At 35.5% G+C, this 25,074-nt stretch overlaps 1 protein-coding gene across 7 annotated transcripts in view; it reads left to right on the forward strand.

The window, feature by feature from the left end:
• Positions 1-25,074, forward strand: part of CASC1 (cancer susceptibility 1) — a 61,437-nt gene that overhangs the window by 11,074 nt on the left and 25,289 nt on the right. For 6 of the 7 annotated variants that reach the window (XR_004382368.1, XM_032855237.1, XM_032855236.1 and 3 more), the window contains 7 exons: positions 950-1,034; positions 3,002-3,093; positions 5,503-5,604; positions 6,444-6,581; positions 12,532-12,678; positions 15,320-15,423; positions 17,369-17,678. Coding sequence is in view for 6 of the 7 variants with exons in the window: in XM_032855237.1 (XP_032711128.1) it covers positions 950-1,034; positions 3,002-3,093; positions 5,503-5,604; positions 6,444-6,581; positions 12,532-12,678; positions 15,320-15,423; positions 17,369-17,678 (978 nt within the window). In the remaining variant the exon portion in view is untranslated. The remainder of the gene's footprint in view (positions 1-949; positions 1,035-3,001; positions 3,094-5,502; positions 5,605-6,443; positions 6,582-12,531; positions 12,679-15,319; positions 15,424-17,368; positions 17,679-25,074) is intronic. The other variant, XM_032855238.1, reaches the window with a different exon arrangement.

Below are 25,074 nucleotides of genomic sequence, written 5' to 3' on the forward strand. Positions count from 1 at the left end.
AGTTTTCAAAATTATATTGTTAATAGCCGCAGCCCTTCTCAAAAACTTTTAGGGAGCTTGCACTTTTTTAGAATTATGTCCAACTTCCATGCATAGGTTCAAGCCTTTTTTTCCATTTTCATTTCTATTACCTTTTCTTGGAATCTCCCCAGGGCCCATGAACTTGTTGGCCTTTCCAGTGCCATCCCATCTTCATATCTTATTGCTTGCATTTCCCTCTTGAGATACCTTCCCCTCATATCTGAATGTTAAAATCTTTTGGGCACAAACTTAAATCCTACCTGCTCTATGAAGTATTTTTAATCATTATAGACATATAATAATATTATAACTATTTTTACATATATTTTATATATCTATTTACATCTATTTTACATATATATTATATTTTATTTTAATCCTTAAAAAATAAAATGAGGTCTTTTTTTAAAAGATTTTATTTATTTATTTGAGAAACAGAGAATATGTGTGAGTGAAGGGAGGAAGAGAGAGAGAGAATTTGAAGCAGACCCTGAGCTGAGGACAGAACCCAGTGCAGTGCTCAATTCACAGCCCTGGGATCATGACCTGAGCTGAAATCAAGAGTCAGACATTCAACCGACTGAGCCACCCAGGCACCCCAAAATGAGGTCTTACGTAGCACCATTTTAAAGATGTGGAAACTAGGAATGAGAAAATTATGTAAATTGCATAGCATTAATTGTATAGTAATTAAATTGGCACTGTCACTCTTGCGTTTAATAAATTTTATGCTTATTTTTCTTACTTGCTTTCATACTTTGTCCTCAGTGCATTGGGTCAAGGCTTTGTACATAATAGAGTCTTGAATGAATGAAAGACTGGATTCATGGAAGCAAAAGTGTTTTTCATAATTACTATTTGAGGGATATGTGTTTAAAAGTAATTTGGATACATGTTAATAGCCTTTTTTTATGTTGTGACATTTAAGTCTGGCAAGAAGAAGAGGAAAATCACCAAAGCTGAACGATTAAAGCAGCTACAAGAGGAGGAAGAAAGACGGCAAAAAGAGGAAGGTACAAAATACACAGTGTTACTATTTTCATATGCAGGGAATATAACAGTAGGTTGGTATTTCTACATTCCAGTCAATATCTTTTAAAAGAATTTTCAAAATTCTTCAATTTTTCAAATCTCATCAGTTTTTTTCTTTTTTAAGATTTTATTTATTTATTTGAGAGAGAGAGAGAGAGAGAGAGAGAGCATGAGAGGGGAGAAGGTCAGAGGGAGAAGCATACTCCCCATGGAGCTGGGAGCCCAATGTAGGACTTGTTCCCGGGACTCCAGGACCATGACCTGAGCCGAAGGCAGTCACTTAACCAACTGAGCCACCGGTGCCCAAATCTCATCTGTTTTGTAATAAATTTCTGCTGTTTAAAGGGTACCCGGAAAGTTCTGTTAGTACATACCAGTCACTTTCAGATATATCTTGAAGGGGAGTTGCCAGATAAAATACAGAATGCCCAGTTAAATTTCAGTTTCAGATAAACAATTGATAATTTGGGATAATTTGCCTTATGCGATATGGAACATACTTAAAAAAAAAAAAGGCAATTCTTTTATCTGAAATTCAAGTTCAAATAAGCATGCTATATTTTTATTTGCTAACTCTGGCAAACCATCTTGAAGTCTTTATATTTACTGATGAAATCAGAGGCATTGGTGCTAATTGTACAGTAAGAATTCTGATACATTCATTAAATATGGGAAGTAGACACAAACAAGAAATGTACAGAGCAGCCCAAGTTCTTATAGTTTAGTAATGTTTATTTGCCAAATTTTATGAATTTTCATTTGTAAAAAAGAAAGTCAGTTAAAAATTCATAAAAATATCAGTTATTTAAAAAATACCAAAAAGTGATTTTAAAAATCTGAATATTTCAAGTGGTTGTAGCTTTTAGCATTGAGAACATGTGTGGATTCAAATTCTGGTTTTAAAAGTCTGTTCTCGGGTGCCTGTGTGGCTCAGTTGGTTGGGCAACTGCCTTCAGCTCAGGTCATGATCCTGGAGTCCCGGGATCGAGTCCCGCATCGGGCTCCCAGCTCCATGGGGAGTCTGCGTCTCCCTCTGACCTTCTCCTTGCTCATGTTGTCTCTCACTGTCTCTCTCTCGAACAAATAAATAAAATCTTTAAAAAATAAAAAAAATAATAATAAAAATAAAAGTCTGTCCTTAGGTTCCATGTTGATTTTTTGTGTGTAATCATAATAAATCCTTCTTAGGTGGCTCTTGATAAGAGTACATTATCAGAATCTAGATCTTGGGGAAAGTTTTTAAAAATTGGATTAAACTCCTATTCTTCAACATATATTTCATATTTTTTAAGGTTTTATTTATTTATTTGACAGAACGCAAGTAGGTAGAGAGGCAGGCAGAGGGAGAGGGAGAAACAGGGTCTCCACTGAGCAGAGAGCCCGACATGGGGCTCGATCCCAGAACCCCGGGATCATGACCTGAGCTGAAGGCAGCCGCTCAACCAACCAAGCCACCCAGGGACCCCTCATATATTTTTTAATAATGAAAGATTACGGTAGAAGAGAAGATTAGGGTAGTTGCTTCTGATGATGTAGATGTCACAAACTTTTATAGAAATCTGAAGGTTTTACCTCTCCTTAATTACCCATGATCAATCTGTCACTTTTTCTTGGTTATAATTATTATTGGATATCTGTAAACTTTGGGGGGAAAGAGAAATATCATTATAGTATCAATATAGAAATATCTCATTATATAGAAATATCAATATAGAAATATCATTATAGAAATATCATTTCTTAGCCAGAAAGTTTGAGTCATGTTGATTTTTGAAAAAAATCTAGCATTCACCTTATTTCAACCGCATGATGTGGTTGTGACTTCTATAAAATATTCTACCACCCTTACATCTTGAAAATATTTTAAGTAATTTTAACGGCTTAAAAATAGATTGATTTAATCACTGAGAAAAAAGTTTTTTGTTTTTTTTTTTTTTTGGTTCTTTAGAGGAAGCCCGTGTGAAATATGAAAAAGAAGAAATGGAAAGGCTTGAAATACAACGGATTGAGAAAGAAAAATGGCATCAACTTGAAGCAAAAGTATATAAACATTAGTAATGTTATTTTTTTAAAGATTTGATTTATTTGTCAGAGAGAGAGAGAGTGCATGAGCAGGGGGAGTGGCAGGCAGAGGGAGAAGCAGGCTCTCCGCTGAGCAAGGAGATGGATTCGGGGCTCAATCCCAAGACCCTGGGATCATGACCTGAGCTGAAGGCAGATGCTTAAGCAACTGAACCACCCAGGCATCCCTAATAATGTTATGAATGAAGACAAACTATGTGGCTATTAGATGTGTTTGGCCATGTAAAGTCGCTCTCCCCCATACCTACCACTAATGGTAGTGGTATATGTTTTAGGCCTATATAAACTCGTTTAATAAATTCTACCAGAAAATTAGTGAAATTATTACCCACATTTCACAGATAAGAAAATTGAGGAATAAGGAAAGCAAACAGTGGAGCCACGACTTAGACATAAATAGCCTTGCTTCAGAGCCCTTGCTTGTAAGCCTTAAGTTATTTTTCTCAGTCTGTTTTATAGATGATTAAACAGAGACACCCCCTCCCCCACCACCCAAACTCAAATTCTACCTCTCCTGTTTTAGTTTTACTTCTCTTTTTCACCAGAATTTTTCAGATCAATAATTCTGAAATATTTTGATCTGAGGAAAAACCTTATAAGTTAAAAATTGAAGACCCCAAAGGAGATTTATGTGGGTTTTGTCTATCAATATTTACCGTATTAGAAATTTAAACTGAGAAATTTTAAGACACATTATATTAACAGATTATTGTTAGAAATAAACATTAGTAAAAATAAGTAAATATATTAACATTTTAAAAAAGAAAACACCTATAATTATATATATATTATTGATTTATAATTGATATACAAAATTATATTAGTTTTAGGTATACAACATAATGACCCAGTATTTGTATATATTTTGAAAAGATTATTACAATACTCTAACATCCATCACCACACATTATATATATTTTTTAAATTAGGGAAATAAGTGACATTGTTTATGTTTTTAATATCTCTTTGATGTCAGACTTAACAAAAGACAGCTGGATTCTCATACCGACTTCAGTATTCTGTTTCACTGTGTTGTTTTGAAGAAACATCTGGCCTCACACAAATTCATAGTTGGAAAAAGGAGGAATATTAAAGCTTTTCAGTTAATTGTGAATATTCTTTTTGATACTATGCCAAAACTCAGTGTCATAGTTTCTCAGTATGGAATCGGAAATCATATTAATGAACTTTTCATGCTCTGTTACACTAAAACACTGATTTATCTTACCCTTTAAATAGATCTTATATCCATGTATGATTTTGCAATATCATGATTGATTGCTTAGAAGAATTTCATTTACTGAATTATTTCCTTCCAAATATTGACACATTTTTATTATTCATTATCGAAAATTGCATGCAGAAGTGTCATCTCCAAGCAAATCAGAAAGGTTTTTAGGGAGAAAATGTCAAACAGTGGTAGGTACAAGTTTTCTTAAAATTTGAATTTTTTTCCTTAAAGATTCATTTATTTGAGAGAGAGAGCAGGGAGGAAGGGCCGAGGGGGGAGGGAAAGAGACAATCTCAAGCAGACTCTCCACTGAGCACAGAGCCCCACGATGTAGGGCCTGATCCCACGACCCGAGATCATGACCTGAGCCGAAACCAAGAGTCGGACACTCACCTGACTGAGCCACCGCTTTAAATTTTGAATTTTTATTTTATTTTATTTATTTTTTATTTTTTAATTTATTTTATTTTTATTTGAAAACTTGAATTTTGTCACTGGTAACAAATACTTATAGTTGTTTCCTGGAATTAACACACTCAATTAATTCATTTTTGAGTGTCTGCCAAAATACTCTAATAATTGCACAAGTATTTATTTCTCAAGACGGTCTTGTCCTTTGATATGTAGCAGAATTGCTTTATGCCTACTTCCCATTTTATCACATAGAATAATCAAAAGACATCTACTGATGAGTTCAAATTTAATAAAATTAATAATTTTCACTTTATCACATCATTCTTATGTGAAACTGGCTGTTTCCCACCCCTCTCCCTCAAAGAATGTGACCCCTAGTATAGCTCGTGACTTGATTTGTGCTGAGGCACTAGCAATTTTATAACATTTTGTACCATTAGTGCAAATGTATAGACTACAGAAAAGGCAGTTACTGTTTTAGTATTATTATGAGGGCAGATTTGACTTCACAGATCCCCAGAGTCTTAGGGACCCACCAGAGTCTGCAGATCATTCACAAACCACTGTTTCAGATGAAACCTTTTGGAAATGCCAGTTACTCTCAAACTAACTTTAGTGTTCATTTTGAAACTAAATATTTTGTCAGTAAAGTTTAGATGCTACTTACGAAACATAAAGCTAAAATTTAAGAGCTGGCCAATGTATTTATCCCCATGAAATAGGATCTAGAAAGGAGAAATGAAGAACTTGAAGAACTTTGTTTATTAGAAGGGTGTTTTCCTGAAGCAGAGAAATTGAAACGAGATACTAGATTGCTTTCTCAGGTAAGACCGATTTATGTGTGTGAACTAATACTTTTGTACCACAAGAGGGAGTTATAGTCTGATATCCTTTTTAATCTTCTCCCAGACTTAGAGTTTGTCTGTAATACATCTCTAATCTGACAAATCTCTCATGTCGCATGTGGCAAAGTAAATTCACATAGCTTTGTAGAAAACTATTTGTCAATAGTAAGACCCTTGAAATTTTTAGATCTTTTGACTCTGGTTTAATTTGGGGGAATCTATACAAGAAAATTATTCTGTATTAAAATAGAAAATTTTGAGTTTAAAGGAATCTAGTGTTGCTCAAAAGAGCATAACTTTGGAAACAGTAAAAATTATTATCCAGAGAAAAAGGAACAACTAATAATATGGCAAAAGATAATGGTGGTATAAATTTAAGCAAAAAACTGTTAAGGATAATATGATTACAAATGCAGAATTTGCATGTACTACAGAATAAATGGAAGAACTCATACTAAAATGCCAATGATTATTAACAACTAGTAACAATCTGAAAAGTAGAAATTAACCCGTGTTGGCTTTTGTAAGTATAGAAGTTACATGATTAGAGAGGAAAGCAAAACAAAATCAACTCATAAATACTGTTTTAAAAATGTGACAAATACTAGAATTGCTATTTATTTGAATTATGGAAACTTTTAAATCATTTTGATGAAAATAATTTTGTTATTTTAGAGATATTTCAAATAAGCAGTTGAAATCATAATGTTTTTTGCCTAAATTGGAAAAACTAGATTATGAGAACTAATACTTTGAAAAAAGTTACTTAATCTTTGAATTTTCCTCAGTGTGAACCTTCAGACATTTTTATTTCACAGTGGAAACACTACATTCAATGTGATGGGAGTCCTGATCCTTCAATATCCCCAGAAATTAATACTTTCATTAGCCTGTGGAAAGAGGAAACAAATGAGACACTTGAGGAAGTGATTGCAAAAAGCAAACTAGTGCTAAATGTAGGTACTGAAATATTATTCTATAATTTTGAATTATTTAAATTACAAATTGTCTGATATTGACTCCAAAATAGGAATAAATTGAATAACCATAGTACTTGCCAATTAATAACACTACTGCTTGCTTGGTTATGGAGGAAATTATTTGCTAATCTTTTCATTTTTTTAAATTTCTACAATTCCTATTTTTACTTTTATTTTTGCCACCTTAGATAAGATCATCATGACATAAATGTGAAACATTGTGTGTGTCTAATCCAAGCAGGAAAAAAAAAAAAAGTCAGGTTGCATCCATTTATGTAGATAACTTGGGGGAAAAATATATGATTTTATCCTGAGTTGAAATTTTCCACTATTCTATGTTCACTACAGATGTTTTTCAATGTTAACTATGTGTCAGGCACTTACTCTTGAAGGCATGAAAGTATAAAGACGAGTAAGAATATTGTACTTTCTACTTTGGCAAATAGGATGGACAGGCTACCTGGAGGAGCTACCACTTTATTATGCACTTAAAAATGCTAAAAAAATTTTTTTTAATGATACTTAAATTCATTGCCTACAGGTGCCTGGGTGGGTTAGTCGGTTAAGTGTCTGATTTAGTTTTAGCTCAGGTCATGATCTTAGGGATTCTAAGATTGAGTCCCACGTCCTCTGCTCTGTGCCCAGCAGGGAGTCTACTTGAAGATTCTCTCCCTCTGTCCCTTTCCCCAATCTAGTGCTCTCTTTTGCATGCTGTCTCCCTCTCTCTCAAATAAATAAATAAATACATAAATTTTTTTTTAAGATTTTATTTATTCATTTGAGAGAGAGAGAGTGAGAGAACACAAGCAGGGGGAGAGGCAGAGGAAGAGGGAGAAGCAGACTCCCCGCTGAGCTGGGAGCCCGACCTGGGGCTTGATCCCAGGACCTGGAGATAGTGACCTGAGCCAAAAGCAAAGGCTTAACCATCTGAACCACCCAGGCACCCCAATAAATAAATATTTTAAAAAATTCATTGCCAAGTTCAAAACAAAGTAAGGGAAAATCTTGGAGGCCATAAAACAATTCAGAGAAATAGGCAATCTCAAAATCAGTGGCTTCACAGAGAATTCACTTCTCCAGAGGCTTTCCTCTCTGTTAAGTCTTGGGTCAGCCTTGGTTTAAAGCACATCAGGAGGCAATGCCTAGAGTATGTGAAAGGTGGCAAGTTGAATCAAAGATGCCTTATATGACTGGGAGCCTCCAAAAGTTATTGTGGATAAAAGAGAAAATATCTACTTTGCAAAAGGAAATGATAGGAACTTGTTTGGCTCATCTTTAGCTTAGAGAAGGGGAACAAGAAAATGATTCTTAATCACAAATGAATCACAAGTTGATTGGGAGAATTTACCAGAATATAACAGAGAGATAAAGAGATGGAAAATATGAATGAATTAATAGACATGTATGATAGAGGAAAAGAGGCTAAAATACATTGAAAACGAGTACCAGATGGAGATGCAGAAAAATGAGGGAATGACAATAGTCAAAGAGAAAACGGCTGACATTTTTCCAGAGTTGAGAGAAGATACAAACCCTCAGATTCAAGAAACCAACGAATCCCAAGTTAGGATGAATAGAAAAATCCACACTAGACACACCTACAAAATAGTTGAAACTGGAAGGAATTCACTGCTCTTGGTCCTTTTATCCTCTAATACTTTTTGTTACAATTCCTCACCACCTTTTGTGTTTTTTTTTTTTGTCAGTGTGGTTTCCTTCTTCTACATGTTATTATAAGATGGAGTAACTCCAGATTCTGTTAAGTTCATAACATGTATTGCCTAATTTGATCTGGATACACTTATGAGACCCATTTTACATAGAGAGAGAGATTGTGACATGCTTAGAGACTCCTATGAGACTTCAGATGGGTCTTACTCTGACTTTCCATGGAGCCTCCTGTACACAGTGAGGTCTTCTTGCCATTGCACACCCTCTCTGCCACGTTGCCATGGCATGATGCTGGTCGAGGAACCTGGTGCTCTGTAAGAGCCGGAGGAGAGTGGGAAGTAGTGGAAGTAGAGTTCATCAGCGATGAGCTGGAAGGGAAATCTTCCTAATATGAGAGTGGGTTACAGAAGTGGAAATAACAAGGAGTAGGGAAAATGAGAAAAAGATAAGTAACAAAAGGAGAGATAGAAGGGGATGCCTGTGTGGCTGTCGGTAAGTGTCTGCCTTCAGCTCAGCTCATGATCCCAGGGTTCTGGGATGGAGTCCTGCATTGGGCTTCTTATGCAGTGAGGAGCCTGCTTCTCCCTCTGCCAGCTGCTTCCCCTGCTGCACTCTCTCTGTCTCTCTCCCTCTCTCTGATAAATAAATTCTTAAAAAAAAAAAACAACACTTAAAAAAAGCAGGAGACAGAAGAGCATGATCATAGCACTAGGAAACTAAAGCAGGCAGCACATGAGGAACAGAAAAGAATTGGATAGCATTGATACCACGGTAAACATCAAGTTCCAAATGATCAAATTTATTTATTTGGCACGCTCTTAAATAATACTATGCCAGCCTTTAGAAATAGTAACTTGCTGAATTCTTATAATAAGTCTATGAGGCATTCACTATTATTCCCATTTCACAAATGAAGAAGGCACAGTGATGCACAGAGTCACGAAGATGTTCTATAACTTGCCCAAGATCACACTGTTAATGAGAAGTGGCTAGGATTGAAGTCCTGCATTCTGGCTTGAGTCCATACTGCTACTGAGCTGCCTCCCTTAATTTGGAATGTATGAGGTGTTTATTATGTGTCAGTGTTCAGAACTAAATCCTGCTACTTACTGGTTGTTCCTTGATCTTGCTGTGCCTCAGTTTCTCCCAGCACTATAAATATCTCCGCTCTCTTCTTGCTTGCTCAATTTTTTAAAAAAGATTTTATTTGACAGAGAGGGAGAGTACAAGCAGGGGGTGTGGCAGGCAGAGGGAGAGGGAGAAGCAGGACGCTGGATGTGAGGCTTGATCCCAGGACGTTGAGATCATGATCTGAACCAAAGGCAAATTTTTACCTGCCTGAGCTACCCAGGCTCCCTACTTGCATGGTTTCTAAGATGTTAAATGCAATTCTTGATTTTTGTTCCTCTAAAGGTAAGGTTTTTTCCCTCTGACTTCTGTGGGGATTTTTTCTTTATCTTTGCTTTTTCTGTAGTTTGGAAGTGATATGCCTAAGTGTCGTTTTTTAGGGCATTTATATTGCTTGGTGTTCTCTGAGCTTCCTGAACCTGTGGTTTAGCATCAGACATTAATTTAGGGAAATTCTCAATTATTATTATGTCAAATATTTCTTCTGTTCCTTTCTCTCTTTTTTTCTCCTTCCAGTATCCCCATTATGTGTATGTGACACCCTTTGTAGTTGTCCCACGGTCCCACGATATTTTGTTCTATTTTTTTTTACATTTTTTTTTAGGTTTTTGTTGTCTTTGCCATTTGGTTTTCAAGGATTCTATTGCTATGTCCTCTGGCTCAGAGATTCTTCCTTCAGCTGAGTCCAGTCTACTAATAAGCTCACCAAAGGCATTCTCCATTCCTGTTACAGTATCCTTTGATCTAGCATCTCTTTCTGGTTCTTTCTTACGATTTCCATCTCTCTCCTTTACATTGCCCATCAATTCATGGATGCTGTCTGTTTTATCCTATAGAGCCCTTAGCTTATTAATCATAGCAGTTTTAAATTCCTGGTCTGATAATTCCAACTTCCCTGCCATGTATGGTTCTGATGCTTGCTCTGTCTTTTCAAATTATGGGTTTTGCCTTTTGGTATGACTTGTAATTTTCTCCTGAGAGCTTAACATGATGTACTGGATAAAAGGAGCTGCGGTAAACAGGCCTTTAGTAATGTGACTACGAGGTAAGGTAGGGAGAGGGGAAGAATCCTACAGTCCTGAAATTAGGTCTCAGTCTTTCACTAAAGCCTGTGTCTCTGCATCTCTGCATGGTGAACTTCACAACTGTCTTTAATTTTTTTTATTCCCTTTTAGGTGGGAGGGAATGGCTAGAGCCAGCTGGAGTTGTGTATTTTCTTTCCCCCAGGTGAGTTAGGCTCTGATAAAGTTCCTGCAGATTAGGCTCTAATTAGTTTCCCTTGAGATCAGGCCTTGTTAAGAACCCTACTCTGGTGTAGTTCAAAAGCATTCCTTTTCCTCTCCCCCTGCTAGAAATAGAAGGGGATTTTGCTTCCATAGTTGTTATGAGAACCTGGTGGAGTGTTTGGAGGTAAGTCTAACAATATTATGGGGCCCTCTCCCTTTCATGACTGTGTTCTCCTGGAGTTTTTGTTGCTGTTTTTAAGATTTTTATTTATAACAGAGAGAGAGAGAGAGGGACCACAAGCACCAGGGAGCTGAGGAGGGAGAAACAGGCTCCCCGCCGAGCAGGGAGCCAGATTTGGGGAGGGATCCCAGGAAGCTGGGATCATGATCTGAGCCAGCCAAAGGCAGATGCTTAACGACTGAGCCACCCAAGCGCCCCTCTTCTGGAGTTTTTAACTCTCAAGAGTTGTCTACACTGAGCTTCCAATAATTTGGCTTTTACAGTTCAGATGTTCTTACTTGGCACTGGTTTCTGCAGTGGCTTTTGCTCCTGAATCTAGGTCTCTTCAGTCTTGAGGGCAGGTGTTTGCCCTGTTTCTTCCCCTCTTGTGGATCGAAGAAGGGGTTTTTTTGATTTTTCAGTCTGTTGAGCTTTTTACTTGTTAGGATGGGGTCAAATCTTCCAAATTCCTTACAGGTGAAACTTCGGTTTCCTTATCTATAAAAATAGGCACAATAACAGTATCTAGCTCATAGAGTTATGATGAAGATAGAATGAATACGTATAAAGATTTAGAACAGTTCCTGGCATGTAGTAAGTGTAGGAGAGGGAAAATTCTTCTACCCTTCAAGGTCTTTCAGCTGGACAGAGAATTCAATTCATATGAGACAGGTTAATGGGAGAAAAAAGACAGTTTTATTATGTGCACATAGAGATCCAATAATGAAATTGAGACTTGGGGCACCTGGGTGGCTCAGTGGGTTAAAGTCTCTGCCTTCGGCTCAGGTCATGATCCCAGGGTTCTGGGATCCAACCCCAAATCCCCGCTCTCTGCTCAGCAGGGAGCCTGCTTCCCCCTCTCTGCCTGCCTCTCTGCCTACTTGTCATCTCTGTCAAATAAATAAATAAATAAAGTCTTAAAAAAAAAAAAAAGGAAAGAAATGACCAAGGCAGGCACATTTTAGACAAAGAAACAATAGATTTGTGAGGCATTTACAGGATAAGGAAAACAGGTGTTTGTGAGCTTGAATTAGGAACTCTAAGCAGAATTTGGGCTGAGGTAGTAGATTAGTAAAAAAGTAACAAGGTTTATTTCTACAGTTTTCTCTACTTGATAGCCCTTGCCTCTAGTAATAAAGATGTCTTTTCTTAGTACAGGGATTGGTATTTTTCATATGGGAGATTTGTTTCCTGCTTTCAGGAGGACAGAAGAGGTCTAAGTGTCTTTGTACAGTTGACTCTCAAGTAGCTTCATTTCAAAATGATCAGTGTTGGGCCTTTGTGATTCATTTGGGGGTGGCCTGCCCTGGACTCCTACATAAACAGTCAGTATATATTAGTAACTCTCTTCTTGTCAGCCTTCTCCTCGTTGTTATACCATTATTTCTACTGTTCCATAGTCTTAGGTATCCAAGCTGCCCCTGCTCTATTAACTTGCTAATGAAAGCTCTGTTAGCGTAGTTGGGAATTCTTATAATGGAGTTTCTGGAGAAAATATTTTATTTTTCCATGATCTTAAATAACACAATGAATATAAAGAAAAGATTTTTATATGTTTTACTGATTATATATGATATATGCCTCAATTCAAAAGTGATAGAACATTCCCTTTTACTTTTTCTTTGACCATTTGTCAGAAGATTATTTTTATAGTAAGTTTTTACTTTGTTTTTATTTATAGTTAATTGAGAAATTGAAATTAATTTTACTGGAAACGCCACCATATGATTTGGAAGATAAAAATATAAAACAGTACCAAGGATCAATTCTAGAACTCCAGGAGCTCCTTCATCTTAAGTTTAACATAGCCACAGAAATACTTCTCAGAGTAAGTGTGATTTTTTTTTCTTTTTGCTTATAAATTATGATTAACTTTTTAAGAGTTAAAATTTTACACTATATGATAAAAAAAATCCAACATCTTTTTAATTAAAAGGCTATGGAAAAGTCAGTTAAAAAAAATCAGTATAGTTAAAGTCCTGTTTTTCTTTAAGATTTTATTTATTTATTTGAGAGAGAGAGCACGCACAAAGGGAGAGTGAGAGGGGGAAGCAGGCTTCCTGCTGAGCAGAGAGCCTGATGCGGGGCTCAATCCCAGGACCCTGAGATCATGACCTGAGCCAAAGGCAGATGCTTAACCGACTGAGCCACCCCTTTTATTCTTATACTTGCTAAGGTTTAGTAGGATCACTATGAAAATAAATTCACAAAACTTTATATGCTAAATATTCACTACTCTAGATAAATTGACTAAGATCATAATTATTGGTAGTCACTCTGTTTTTCCCAAATATCTTATCATTAGTGATAATATCCATATAACTAAAATCATTATTATACCTTGAGAAGTAATAATTTCATAATCTAATGTCCAGTCCCTATATAGATTTTGGGTAATATCCTATCCCATGAATGTCTTCTATGGCTTTTTTTGTTTTATTGTGTGCTCTTTAAATCAGAAAACAACCTAAAGTCACACATTTTTTGTGTGTGTCTATTTTATCTTTTGGTTTATGTTGGTCTCTGTATATAGCCTTGGTAGAATATGTTCTAATTATGAAAAGAATTGCAAAATTGGCTTAAACTTTACTAAATTTATTATTAGTAGTAATATTTATAATGTAATTTTGGAACAGTTTTATTATAAGAAAAGCAAAGAAATGTATTATAATTTTTAGTAATCAAGATTATTTTAAGAGAAAAAAGATAAAATATGTAAACTTAGAGATTAGAAAAAATACTATAATGGTTTTTTTTTAAGATTTTATTTATTGATGTGACAGACAGAGATCACAAGTAGGCAGAGAGAGACCGGGGGAAGCAGGCTTCCTGCTGAGCAGAGAGCCCGATGCGGGGCTCGATCCCAGGACCCTGAGATCATGACCTGAGCCTAAAGGCAGAGGCTTAACCCACTGAGCCACCCAGGTGCCCCAAATATTGTAGTGTTTAATTTGAAATGGAAATACTACTATGAACCAGATTTCTTTTTAATCTGTAAAATGGAACCAGGTCTAATTGGGGTGAACAGCTGATTCTAGAACTGGAACAGGGTAAGTGAAAGATGAGAATGAGTTATCTTGTGCTAGAAAGCAAATAAATGCTCAGAGACTAATGGAATTGTATCCAAAGGGACAGAACTAACTTAAAGGGGCTCCCTCTGGTCAAATTTGAAATTATTTGAATATCAAAAAGAATAATTATAATTGATTATAGACCATTGTCTAAATAAAAATCTGTGAGTCTAAAGTGATACTCCAGAAAAGCAAGTGAGAAAGTGGGATGGAGGGAAAGAACCGTTTATAGAAGAATGCCATCTGATAAATGTTGAAGGAATCGTCAGTTAGAAAATCACCATTTTTTTAATCCTCAATGTGATAAATGATAAGGCGCAGTTTTTTTTTTAGGGGCATTTTCACTTAAATAATTAGGTGAAAAGTAGTTGAGGAGCGCATGATTCTCATGGTGCCAAAATATTAGACCACAGATTACTTACAGATTAGGGAAAAGTGTACTTCACAAGTGGGAGATACTTACCACGTTACCCAAGCGATCAAGTCCACATTGTTAACAGTGGGACATCATGTGCCTCCTGACAGGATGCATCGTGAAGAGTACAGCGTAACCTACAATGCCTTCTCGCCGAAAATAATTAAACCTACCTAGACCAAACTTTCAAAGAAGTTACAAAAAATAAAGGGGACAGAAGAGCAAGTTAAGCAATACCATGAAGAATCAGATAAATTCAATGTAGAATAGTTCTATAAGACTATCCTGAACACTTCAAAAGTTAATGTCACGGCGGGAGGGGGAAGCGTGCAGGATCAATTACTTTTTAAAAATTGGCAATAAATTCAATCTCCAGTACCTCAAAGTTTTTGTATTGTGACAACTAAATACATACAATATTGACTTTGTTAAGCCATTTAAGAGAGTTAATATGCATCAAGCTGTATTAGTCCTTATTAAAACATACTTAAGAACTTCCTTAAATTGTGTGTTTCATGTTGGATATCAAGTATTGGACTAGTAAAACTTGACTCATTTGAATTTCATAAACTTGATAGTTTGTTTCCTAAACTTGATAATACTCAGAAATAGACTAACTTTTGCAGTAGCATGATCTACATTTTAATGTACAGATAAAGAGGCATGTGTATAGTTAAAGTCATGATAATGTTAAAATTGAAAAGGTAATATAATAGTAATCCTGGGAATATAGGAGCAACTTTAATCATTAGACACAGTAAGAGAAACTAAGTGGAAAGGTGAAGCACATTTAATTAAGTAAATACATTTGTATCATTAAGAGAATAGAGAATTTTTTTAAAACAATTTTTTGTTATTTTGATACTTTTACCTAAATTACTCTAAGTAACGAATCTAACACCTAAGTGATGAAATAACTCATCTAAGTTGCATAGTTTATGAGGACTCTCATCTTTTATAATGTTTTCTTTTTTCTCTTACAGCAAGCTAGTACATTAGCAGATCTGGACAGTGGAAATATGGAAAAAGTCATTCAAGATGAAAATGTTACTCTATATGTGTGGGCAAACCTCAAGAAGAATCCAAGGTATTCCCATGGGTGATACTATAGGTCAGAAGACATTGGGAGTCGCCTCATGATGACCAGGGACATGCCTGTTGCATACTAGCATGGTACACTTGGAAAAAACCTATGTTAGGAGGTCAGCCAGCTGGGGTTTGAATCGCAAACCTGCTATTTGTTTACCTTAGGCAAGTTATTTTCAGCTAATCACATCTTTCTGAGAAATGATAGTGACAGTGATAAATCATGATCCCTTCTTCTGTTTAATCTTTAATATGTCAAAATTAATTGAGTTAGTATGGCAGTGAGTTTTAGGGAAGAATTACCAAAGTAAAAGGAGGCCTAGGTGTTCTGGTCCCAGCTCTGAAAACACTGGTCATATGACAATGAAAAGAATTGGGGTTTAATTTTGATATTTAGTAACAGGAAGGAACAAAATATTTTCCAAATTATATTTGCTATAAAATACCCTGTCATTTAAATCTAATGAGACAATATAATAATATAACCTTTTTCATTGTAAAATGTGTTACATATAGAAGAGTAAAAACAATCTGTATACTTTTAAAAGGAAAAAATTTAATAGCCCTGTATTAGCTACCCAGATTTAAGAAGAGAATTAGTTGGTGTCTTTTTACTCAGATAGTGAATAATAGAGGCTGAAACAAGTTTTGTTTTATTTGGGAGTGATAGTGAGGGGGTGTCGCGGCCAGCGCAACAAATCGACCAGGGTCGAGAGGGTAAGAGGATGCTGAAAAGAAATTAAGAGACAAAGAGATGGGGGCAGGAGGAGCACCAAGGAGGATGTCCAGTAGTGCCAATTTTATTCAAGGCAGCAAGGCATTATATAGCTAACAGAAACAATCATAAGAAAGTATCTATTTTTAGCTGATTACTAAAGAGTTTGCAACATGCACAGAAAACCCTTTAAGCTTTCCCATTATCTATTTCCCAAGCACCAATAACAGACCCTCTAGCGCCAGATGTACTGACTTCAAGGCCACTCAAGACACAGTTTATGTAAGCACAGCACAGTCTTACAGTGGTGTAGTCTATAGCCCGTGCAAGGACAGCAAGGACCAGCCAAGAATTTCTGACCCCGACCAAATCGTCTCTATCTGACTAGCAAACGTGTGGGAAGCCACGTAGGCGAGCGCACAACACATAGCACAGACCCTTTCTCAGAGCTACTCGACTTCATCGACCTAAGCCTTTTGTTTGGCTGTTCAGCCTTTAAAGGAGGCACAAGTCAGGGCCTGCTTTGGTTCTCGTCTCAAGCCCTACCGTGGCCTCCCACAAGGGGGGTTGCAAAGATGATGAGTTCAACGTTGGACCTGTTGAATTTGAAGTACTTATGAAATATGGAATACAACTGTCTGAAAGCATTGAAAAAAATCCGAATTGGAGATCTATTTTGAGGAGACATCATATAGATCACTAGTTATTAACTTTGGGAAATCCTCGACTCTTATGAACTTTATTACATATACTCATCATAGGTAAGGGCATTTTTGGACCTCTTAAAACCTATTCAAGGATGCCTCTTCTCCCCCTAACCCACCCCAGGAAACAGAACTCATGTTGAAAACTCCTGATAACATGAGTTATGATTCACACCATCAAAATAATAATATCCAAGAAGACTGTGTAGAAGAAAGAAGAAAAAGGGCCTGGATAGAGAGCAGAGTAATGTTAACATTTAAGGGATGGTTAGGAAGAAGGCCATACAGAGGAAACAGAGAAGGACCTGCCAGAGATGGAAGACAAGAGTATGGGGTCATACATCCCAAGAGAGTGTTTTGAGAAGGATAACCTTAGCAACTGGGTCCAAATGCTGCAAAGCAAGCAAGTATGCATCGGGACTCCAAATTTTGGCAAAATTCAAGTGGAGAGAAATACTGCTTAGGTATAAATTCTCAACAGACTTAGTTTCCTAGGGTCTCATCCTTTTTGTTAAAATTATTTACAGGTACAAATGTGTCAGATTCTCTGAAACACAAATTGGATTTGAAATTCCAAGGATTTTGGCAACAAGTGACATTGCTCTACGCCTCCTACATACTCACTATGACCATGTCACACCGCTGCGCCCTGTTCCAACATCTTTACGAGAATATACTGCCACAGTCAATCACTTGGTCAAGGATGAAGTTAAGTATGAAGAAACAGTAATCGACAAAGAGCTCCAAGAAGAGGGTAAACAACAAGAAAATGAGTCTAACTCTGTTCATGAAGAAGAAACAAAATTTGAGGAACAAAGTGGTAGTGAAGTACAAACGGTAGGACACATTTTTGAAACATACATATTTTCTTCATGTAATAGGTGTTATTAGATTCCCTTGGAGCATTCTTAAGATTTTTTCCTAAACAGGGGTGCCTGGGTGGCTCAGTGGGTTAAAGCCTCTGCCTTCGGCTCAGGTCATGATCTCAGGGTCCTGGGATCGAGCCCCGCATCGGGCTCTCTGCTCAGCAGGGAGTCTGCTTCCCTTCTTCTCTCTGCCTACTTGTGATCTCTGTCTGTCAAATAAATAAATAAAATCTTTAAAAGAAAAAAAAAAAGATTTTTTTCCTAAACAACTAGAAGTTGTCTGAAAGCCACTTTCTTGTCAGTAGCTCAATTTTGAATGTGTATATTTTCTTCTTGTCTTCTATTAATAGTCGCTATTCATAGTTGAGCCTGTTGCTTCAGCATCCTAAAGTTCAGCACAGGAGTTGCTCAGTTATATTTTAGGGACAACTTAGAAGCAAATTTAATTTTTATATATTGTATTTCAAATTCACTTAAGGGAACTTGCCATTATATGGAAACTTAAGGTAAATACTTTCACAAACTAAAGGATTATCTTTCTTAGGTTTTGTAAGAAAGAATTTTATGAAGTAAAACTGATTTTCTTAAAGTATTGTACTACTCTCTGAAAAAGTTGACATCTTTAGAGATAACATATTTGGGTAATTTAATAATCATATTCCTTTAGTCGTTTCTGTTCTTTCCTATTTCTGGAATTTCCAAGCTACTTAGTTACTATCTTAGAATTGTCTCTCTAGAATTTTTCAGAACTAAGAAGCCTTTTTGTTTGGCCATAAACAGTCTGCATTTTGGGGAGTGGTTAGGAAGAGAGTGGTTGGGTTATGGACATTGGGGAAGGTATGAGCTATGGTGAGTACCGTGAAGTGTATAAACCTGGCAATTCACAGACCTGAACCCCTGGGACTAGTAATACATTATATGTTAATAAAAAAATAAAAGATTATTAAAAAAAAACAAAATTTTATACCCAGGGCATTCAAAGGAATAAAAGTACAGAAAAATTTAAACACACACACACACACACACACAGAACAATCCCTGGCAAAGAGTAGATGCCTAATCAATATTTATTAAACACATGAATAAATAAGCAAATGTATAAATTAAAAATTTAAAAAATCTGCATTTTTAGGAAGTACCAGAAATAGCAGGTTTTCCTACAAGTGCCTAAGACATGATATGTGTTGTTTTATTGGTTTATTTTCTTTAAACACAGGGAAGGGTTAAGAATTAGATGGAATGTAAATTTGAAATTAGAATAGGAATTACTATAAATTCTAAGAATATGTGTGGTTGAAAAATTCCATTTTAAATATCACACCAGAATAAAAAATTACAGAGATTCTTTAGCAATATAGAAAATAGATATGACATAATGATCAATGCAAAGAATAGTATTTAGAATATGATTACGACCATGTAAAAATGAAAAGGAATAGAGGAGGAGAACCCAGAAACCTGATATTTTATAGCTGATATTTTAGAGAGGTGGGAAATAATTTGCTCTTCAAAAATTTGTACTTAAAAAGAACATTCTTTGAGCAATCCAATAGCCTTTAAAATTAAAAAAATTTTTTACCTCTCTAGCTTCACTAGATAGAGTTAACAATAGTTATAGTTCTCCTGCCTTTTCTGAACATATTGGATGATTACTCTCCTCATCCCCCTGAAGTTAGGCATGGCTGGGACTTGCTTTAGCTAATAAGATGTGCATGGAAGGGGCATACTGATTTCTAAGGGAGGAGGATAAAGAATGAGTAAATGGGCCCTGAACTTCCAAAATTAAATATGCAGTAAAAAACAAAATGAAAACCCATTAACTTAAAATTTGACAGGATTTATGGTTGAACATTCATGAAAACAGAACAAATTAAAAACAAGGTAACAAAATTATTATATGAAAAAAGTGTCTAAAAATGTTTGGCCTTGATCTGATTCAAAATATTGGATAATTTCTCCCCTCAAGTTCCTTGATTATAATTAATATTTAATTGAAAACCCATCAACATTTTATTCAAGAATTTCACATTACTTGAAAATTGTGAAATAATAATTAGAAAACATAATTTGATAGATTATGTGCATTTACATGGCTAACACAATTCTTTCTTATGCATGTATGTCTGTTAAAATGGCCTTATGCAGTGATGATTTATTATAATTCTGTTAATGTTGGAAATAATTTTATACTAAAAATATAAGCATATAAATTCACTGTAATACCAAATAGCACAATTATAGATTTTCCTCAAGGTCTGTCCTTTAGTACAGTTAAGTTGTTTCCTTTCCTCTCAACTAGGGAGGTCAAAGCTACCAAATTAAGCTTTCCTCAATTCAAATGGCTCTTACCAATGTGTGTACATTTGGTTTTTCTATTTTTATTTAATGCTTTATTGAACAGTTTTAACTTACAGTGATAACTAAAGGTATACCAATGGCTAATGTTGATAATGCCACAAAAGTATGCCCAGGAAAAGTTTTCTACCCAGTGGTAAAATGCATGTTTCATGGAATATTGAAGCTGTCCTCAAGGAGGTAATCTAGGAAACCCAGAATAAAGATTGAGCCAGCAATGAGTGATATGGCAGAAGTTACTTTATTTTATGAAACTTCTCCACAGCCTGGGAAGCTTGACCTACAGTTGTGTGGAGGGTAGATAGGGAAACCTAGCTGGAGGGAACTCTATTATCAGGGGATTTCAAAAGAGAAAATGGCCCCCAAATGAGTAACATTAATTCACTTAGCGCCTGTTTTCAGGAACCCAAACTCTTATCACACCGAACAGGCGTGTGTGTATAGATGCTTATGCGCATGTGATCTGTCATCCTTCCAAAACGCCCACAGCATTCTGAGAAAGTTTATATGAATGATGCTAAAGCATGTATGAGTTCCACAGAAGCAGAAGAATCCCACAGTAATGGTTAAGTGTGCGAGGCAGGAGGAAAATGCCATCTGCTGTGCTGAGAGAGGATTGGTGGGGCCGCATCAAGCCTGGGGAGCAGTAACCGCTCCGTGTGAAGAATCCCCCAGGCACTTGCTGTGCTATGCTGGGTAGGGAAGGAGAGCGAGCAGATTTGAACAGTGCTCACTCTTGCTACGAATTCTGAACAGTGTAAGCCACCTTTTGTAAGTGTGGGTAGCCTGCAGAAGGCAAAAATCACTGATATAAAAAGAGAATCAGCAGCTCAAAAGGGGAGGATGAAGATAATTTGGAATTGGGGGGGGGGACATAAAAGAAAGGGTGGAAAGGAGTAAGAGATTGAAAATCTGTATAAAAGAAGTTCCAGAGAAGGGAAAGATGGGTTTAATATAATAATTGGCTTGAGATTTGAAATTAGTTTTTATTTTTATTTCATGCTACAGATTAAAAAAAATAACATTGAAGTTTTAAATATAAAAACAAACTAATCAAAACTCAAAATGATAGAAATATATGAGGAGAACACAGGAAAGTTATTTTATTGTCTTTATAAGAAGATCTTATCAGTGCATCAAAATCAAGACCGTAAAAGGAGATTCACTGGATTCAGACATTTGTATAGCCAAATAAAACTCTCTATGAAGAGAGTTGAAAGATAATGAAATGAGAAACTATTTAAACATATAAAACAAGAGGTTAATATTTTAATATAAAAGAGCTTTTACAAATTGGTAAGATAATTTCCTAATGTAAAATTAGACAGAGGACTTGAATAAGCAGATGAGAGGAGAAATGCAACTAGCCAATGAAGGAATGAAAAGATACTGAATCAAGTAAATGATCAAATTAGAAGCAGCACTATATACCCTGTCTTCTCAGGTTGAGCATGAGGGGGAGAAGGCATTTTCACATACTGTTGTTAGATATGTGAATTTGTACAAATCTTTCTGAAGGGCACTTTGGTACCATGTAAATGTACCCAATAGTGGTTTTAATTTTAGTAATTTATTATGAAATAATATGACAAGTAAATAAAAATGTGCTACAATGTTTATTGAGATTTTTATAGTAGCAAATACAGTTCACAGAGTAATTATCAAATAGTCAACAGTCAAATATTTAGTAGCCATTCAAAATAATGATATAGATTTTATGTACTTCTTTTAAATTCTAAATTTTTATTGAGATAAAATTGACATACCTATTTTCAGGTGTACAACATAACATTTGATATCTTTACTATGAAATAATTACCACAATAAGTCTTGTTAATATCCATCATCACACATAGTTACAAATATTTTCTTCTTATGATGAGAACTTTTAAGATATCTCTTAGGAACTTTCAAATATACAATACGATATGAATTACAGTCACCATGCTGTACATTACATCCCCAGGATGCATTTTATACCTAGACTTTTTTTCTTTACCTTTTAGCCATCTTCATCCATTTTACTCACCTCCCGATCTCTGGTAAATCTCTGTGTTTGAGTTTGTTTTTGTTTTGTTTAGCTTCCACATATAAGTGAGATCATCCAATATTTGTCTTTCTCTGACTTATTTCACATAATGCCTTCAGGGTCCATCCATGTTGTCATAAATGGCAAGATTTCCTTTTTTATGGCTTAATAATGTTCCATTGTGTATATATACCATGTTTTCTTATTTTTTTAAGATTTTATTTATTTATTTGACAGATCACAAGTAGGCAGAAAGGCAGGTGCAGGGGTGAGGGGCAGGAAGCAGGCTCCCCGCCGAGCAGAGAGCCCGATGCGGGGCTCAATCCCAGGACCCCGGGATCATGACCCAAGCCAAGGCAGAGGCCCCAACCCACTGAGCCACCCAGGTGCCCCTATACCATGTTTTCTTTATCCATTCATCCATCAGTGGACATTTACATTGCATCTGTGTCTTGATTACGATAAATAATGCTGTAGTGAACATGGTGGTGCATATATCTTTCTAAGTTACTGTTTTTATTTACTTTGGATAAATACCCAAGAGTGGAATTACTGGATCATACGGTAGTTCTATTTTTTAATTATTTTGAGGAAGCTCCAGACTATTCTCCATAGTGACTGCACCAATTTACATTCCCACCAACAGTGCACAAGGGTTCCTTTTTCTCTCTTTCCTTGCCAATCCTTGTTATTATCTTTTTGAAAATAGTTATCCTAACAGGTAAGAGGTGATATCTCATTGTGCTTTTGATTTGCACAGCCCTGATGACTCGTGATGTTGAGTACCTTTTCATATACCCACTGGCCTCTTTCATGTACTTAAATGTCTTCTTCGGAAAAATGTCTACTCATTTTTATATTGCATTGTTTTTTACTATTGAGTTATGTAGATTCTGTATGTTTTGGATATTAACCCCTTATCAAATATATGATTTGCAAATATTTTCTTTCATTTGGTAAGTTGCCTTTTCATGTTGTTGATTGTTTTGTCTGTTCTACAGAAGCTTTTTAGTTTGATATAATCCCACTTATTCATATTTGCTTTTGTTGCCTTTGTTTTTTGGTCACCAAGACTAATGTTAAGGAGTTTACCACCTATGTTTTCTTCTAGGAGTTTTATGGTTTTAGATCTTATGGTCAAGTCTTTAATTCATTTTGAGATAATTTTTGTGTATGATGTAAAGTGTTCCAGTTTCATTCTTTTGCATATGTCCATCCAGTTTTCCCAGCACCATTTCCTGAAGAAACTGGTCTTCTCTCATAGCATATTCCCAGGTACTTTTTGTAAATTAATTGACGAGGCATGCATGGGTTTATTTCAGGGCTCTGTATTCTGTTCCATTGATACACGTGTTTGTTTTATGCCAATGTAATACTGTTTTAATTACTATAGGTTTGTAATATAATTTCAGATCAGAATGTGTGATGCCTCAGTTTTGTTTTTCTTTCTCAGTATTGCCTTGGCTAAGCAGGATCTTTTGCGATTCCATATAAATTTTAGGATCATTTGTTCTATTTCTGTAAAAAAAAAGTCATTGGAACTTTGATAGCCATCACACTGAATCTGCAGATTGCTTTGGCTAGAATGGACTTGTTAAGAATATTAATTCTTCCTCTCCATGAACATAGAATATCTTTTCATTTATTTGTGTTTTTAATTTCTTTTATTAGTGTTTTATAGTTTTCAATATATGGGTCTTTTGCTTCCTTTGTTAAATTTATTCCTGGTATTTTATTCTTTTTGATAAAATTGTAATTGGATTATTTTCTTGATTTCTCTGATAGTTTATTTTTAGTGTATAGAAACATTACTGATATTTGCATGTTGAGTTGTATCCTGCAACTTTACTGAATTTGTTGATAAGTTCTAACAGGTTTTTGGTGTAGTCCTTAGTGTTTTCTATGTATAATATCATGTCATCTGCAAATAGTGGTATTTTTACTTGTTCTTTTGCTTGACTAATTTCCCTGGCTAGGGCTTCCAATATTATGTTGAATAAAAGTGGTAAGAGTGGGCATCCTTGTCTTGTTCTTGTTCTTATACGAAAAGCTTTTCAGCTTTTCAGTGTTGGGTATGATGGTTGTGAGCTTGTCATATATGGCCTTCATTACGTTAAGGTACATTCCCTCTTTACCTACTTTGTTGAAAGTTCTTTTCAAAATGGCTGTTGAATTTTGTCAAATGATTTTTCAGCATCTACTGAGATAATCATATGATTCTTATCCTTCATCACATTGACTGACTTAGGGATGTAAACCATTCTTGTATCCCTGTAATATCCTACTTAATCATCGCGTATGACCCTTTTAATGTATTGTTGAATTCCCTTTGCTAATATTTTGTTGAGGATTTTGCAGCTATGTTTATCAGGAATATTGACCTGTAATTTTCTTGTGGTGGTCTTGTTTGGTTTTGGTATCAGGATAATAGTGATCTTGTAAAATGAGTTTGGAAATATTCCATTTTATTGCATTGTTGGAAAGATAATTGAGAAGGATGTTAGTGTATTATTGTTCAGAGTAGTCTCTTATCCTTTGTATTTCGGTGGTATCAGTTGTAATGTCTCTTCTTTCATTTCTGATTTTATTTATTTGCTTCTTGGTGAACCCAGCCAAAATTTTGTTAATTTTGTTTATCTTCTTTAAAAAATAGCTCTTTGAAAAATGCCATTGATATTTTGATCGGGATGGCATTGAAAAGTATAGATTGCTCTGGGCAGCATAGACATGTTAACAATGTTTATTCTTCTAATCCATGAGCATGGAATGCTTTTCCATCTTTTTGTGTCTTCTTCAATTTCTTTCATAATTGTTCTGTAGTTTCTAGACTATAGGTGTTTTACCTCTTTGATTAGGTTTACTCCTAGGTATCTTAATGGTATTTGGTGCGATTGTAAGTGGAGTCGATTTCCTGATTTCTCTTTCTACACTTACATTGTTAGTGTATAGAAAAGCAACTGATTTCTTTGCACTGATTTTGTAT

This window comes from Lontra canadensis, unplaced genomic scaffold (assembly GCF_010015895.1).
Source record: "Lontra canadensis isolate GAN:19392208 unplaced genomic scaffold, GSC_riverotter_1.0 scaffold9, whole genome shotgun sequence".
In the NCBI taxonomy this organism is placed as follows: domain Eukaryota; kingdom Metazoa; phylum Chordata; class Mammalia; order Carnivora; family Mustelidae; genus Lontra; species Lontra canadensis.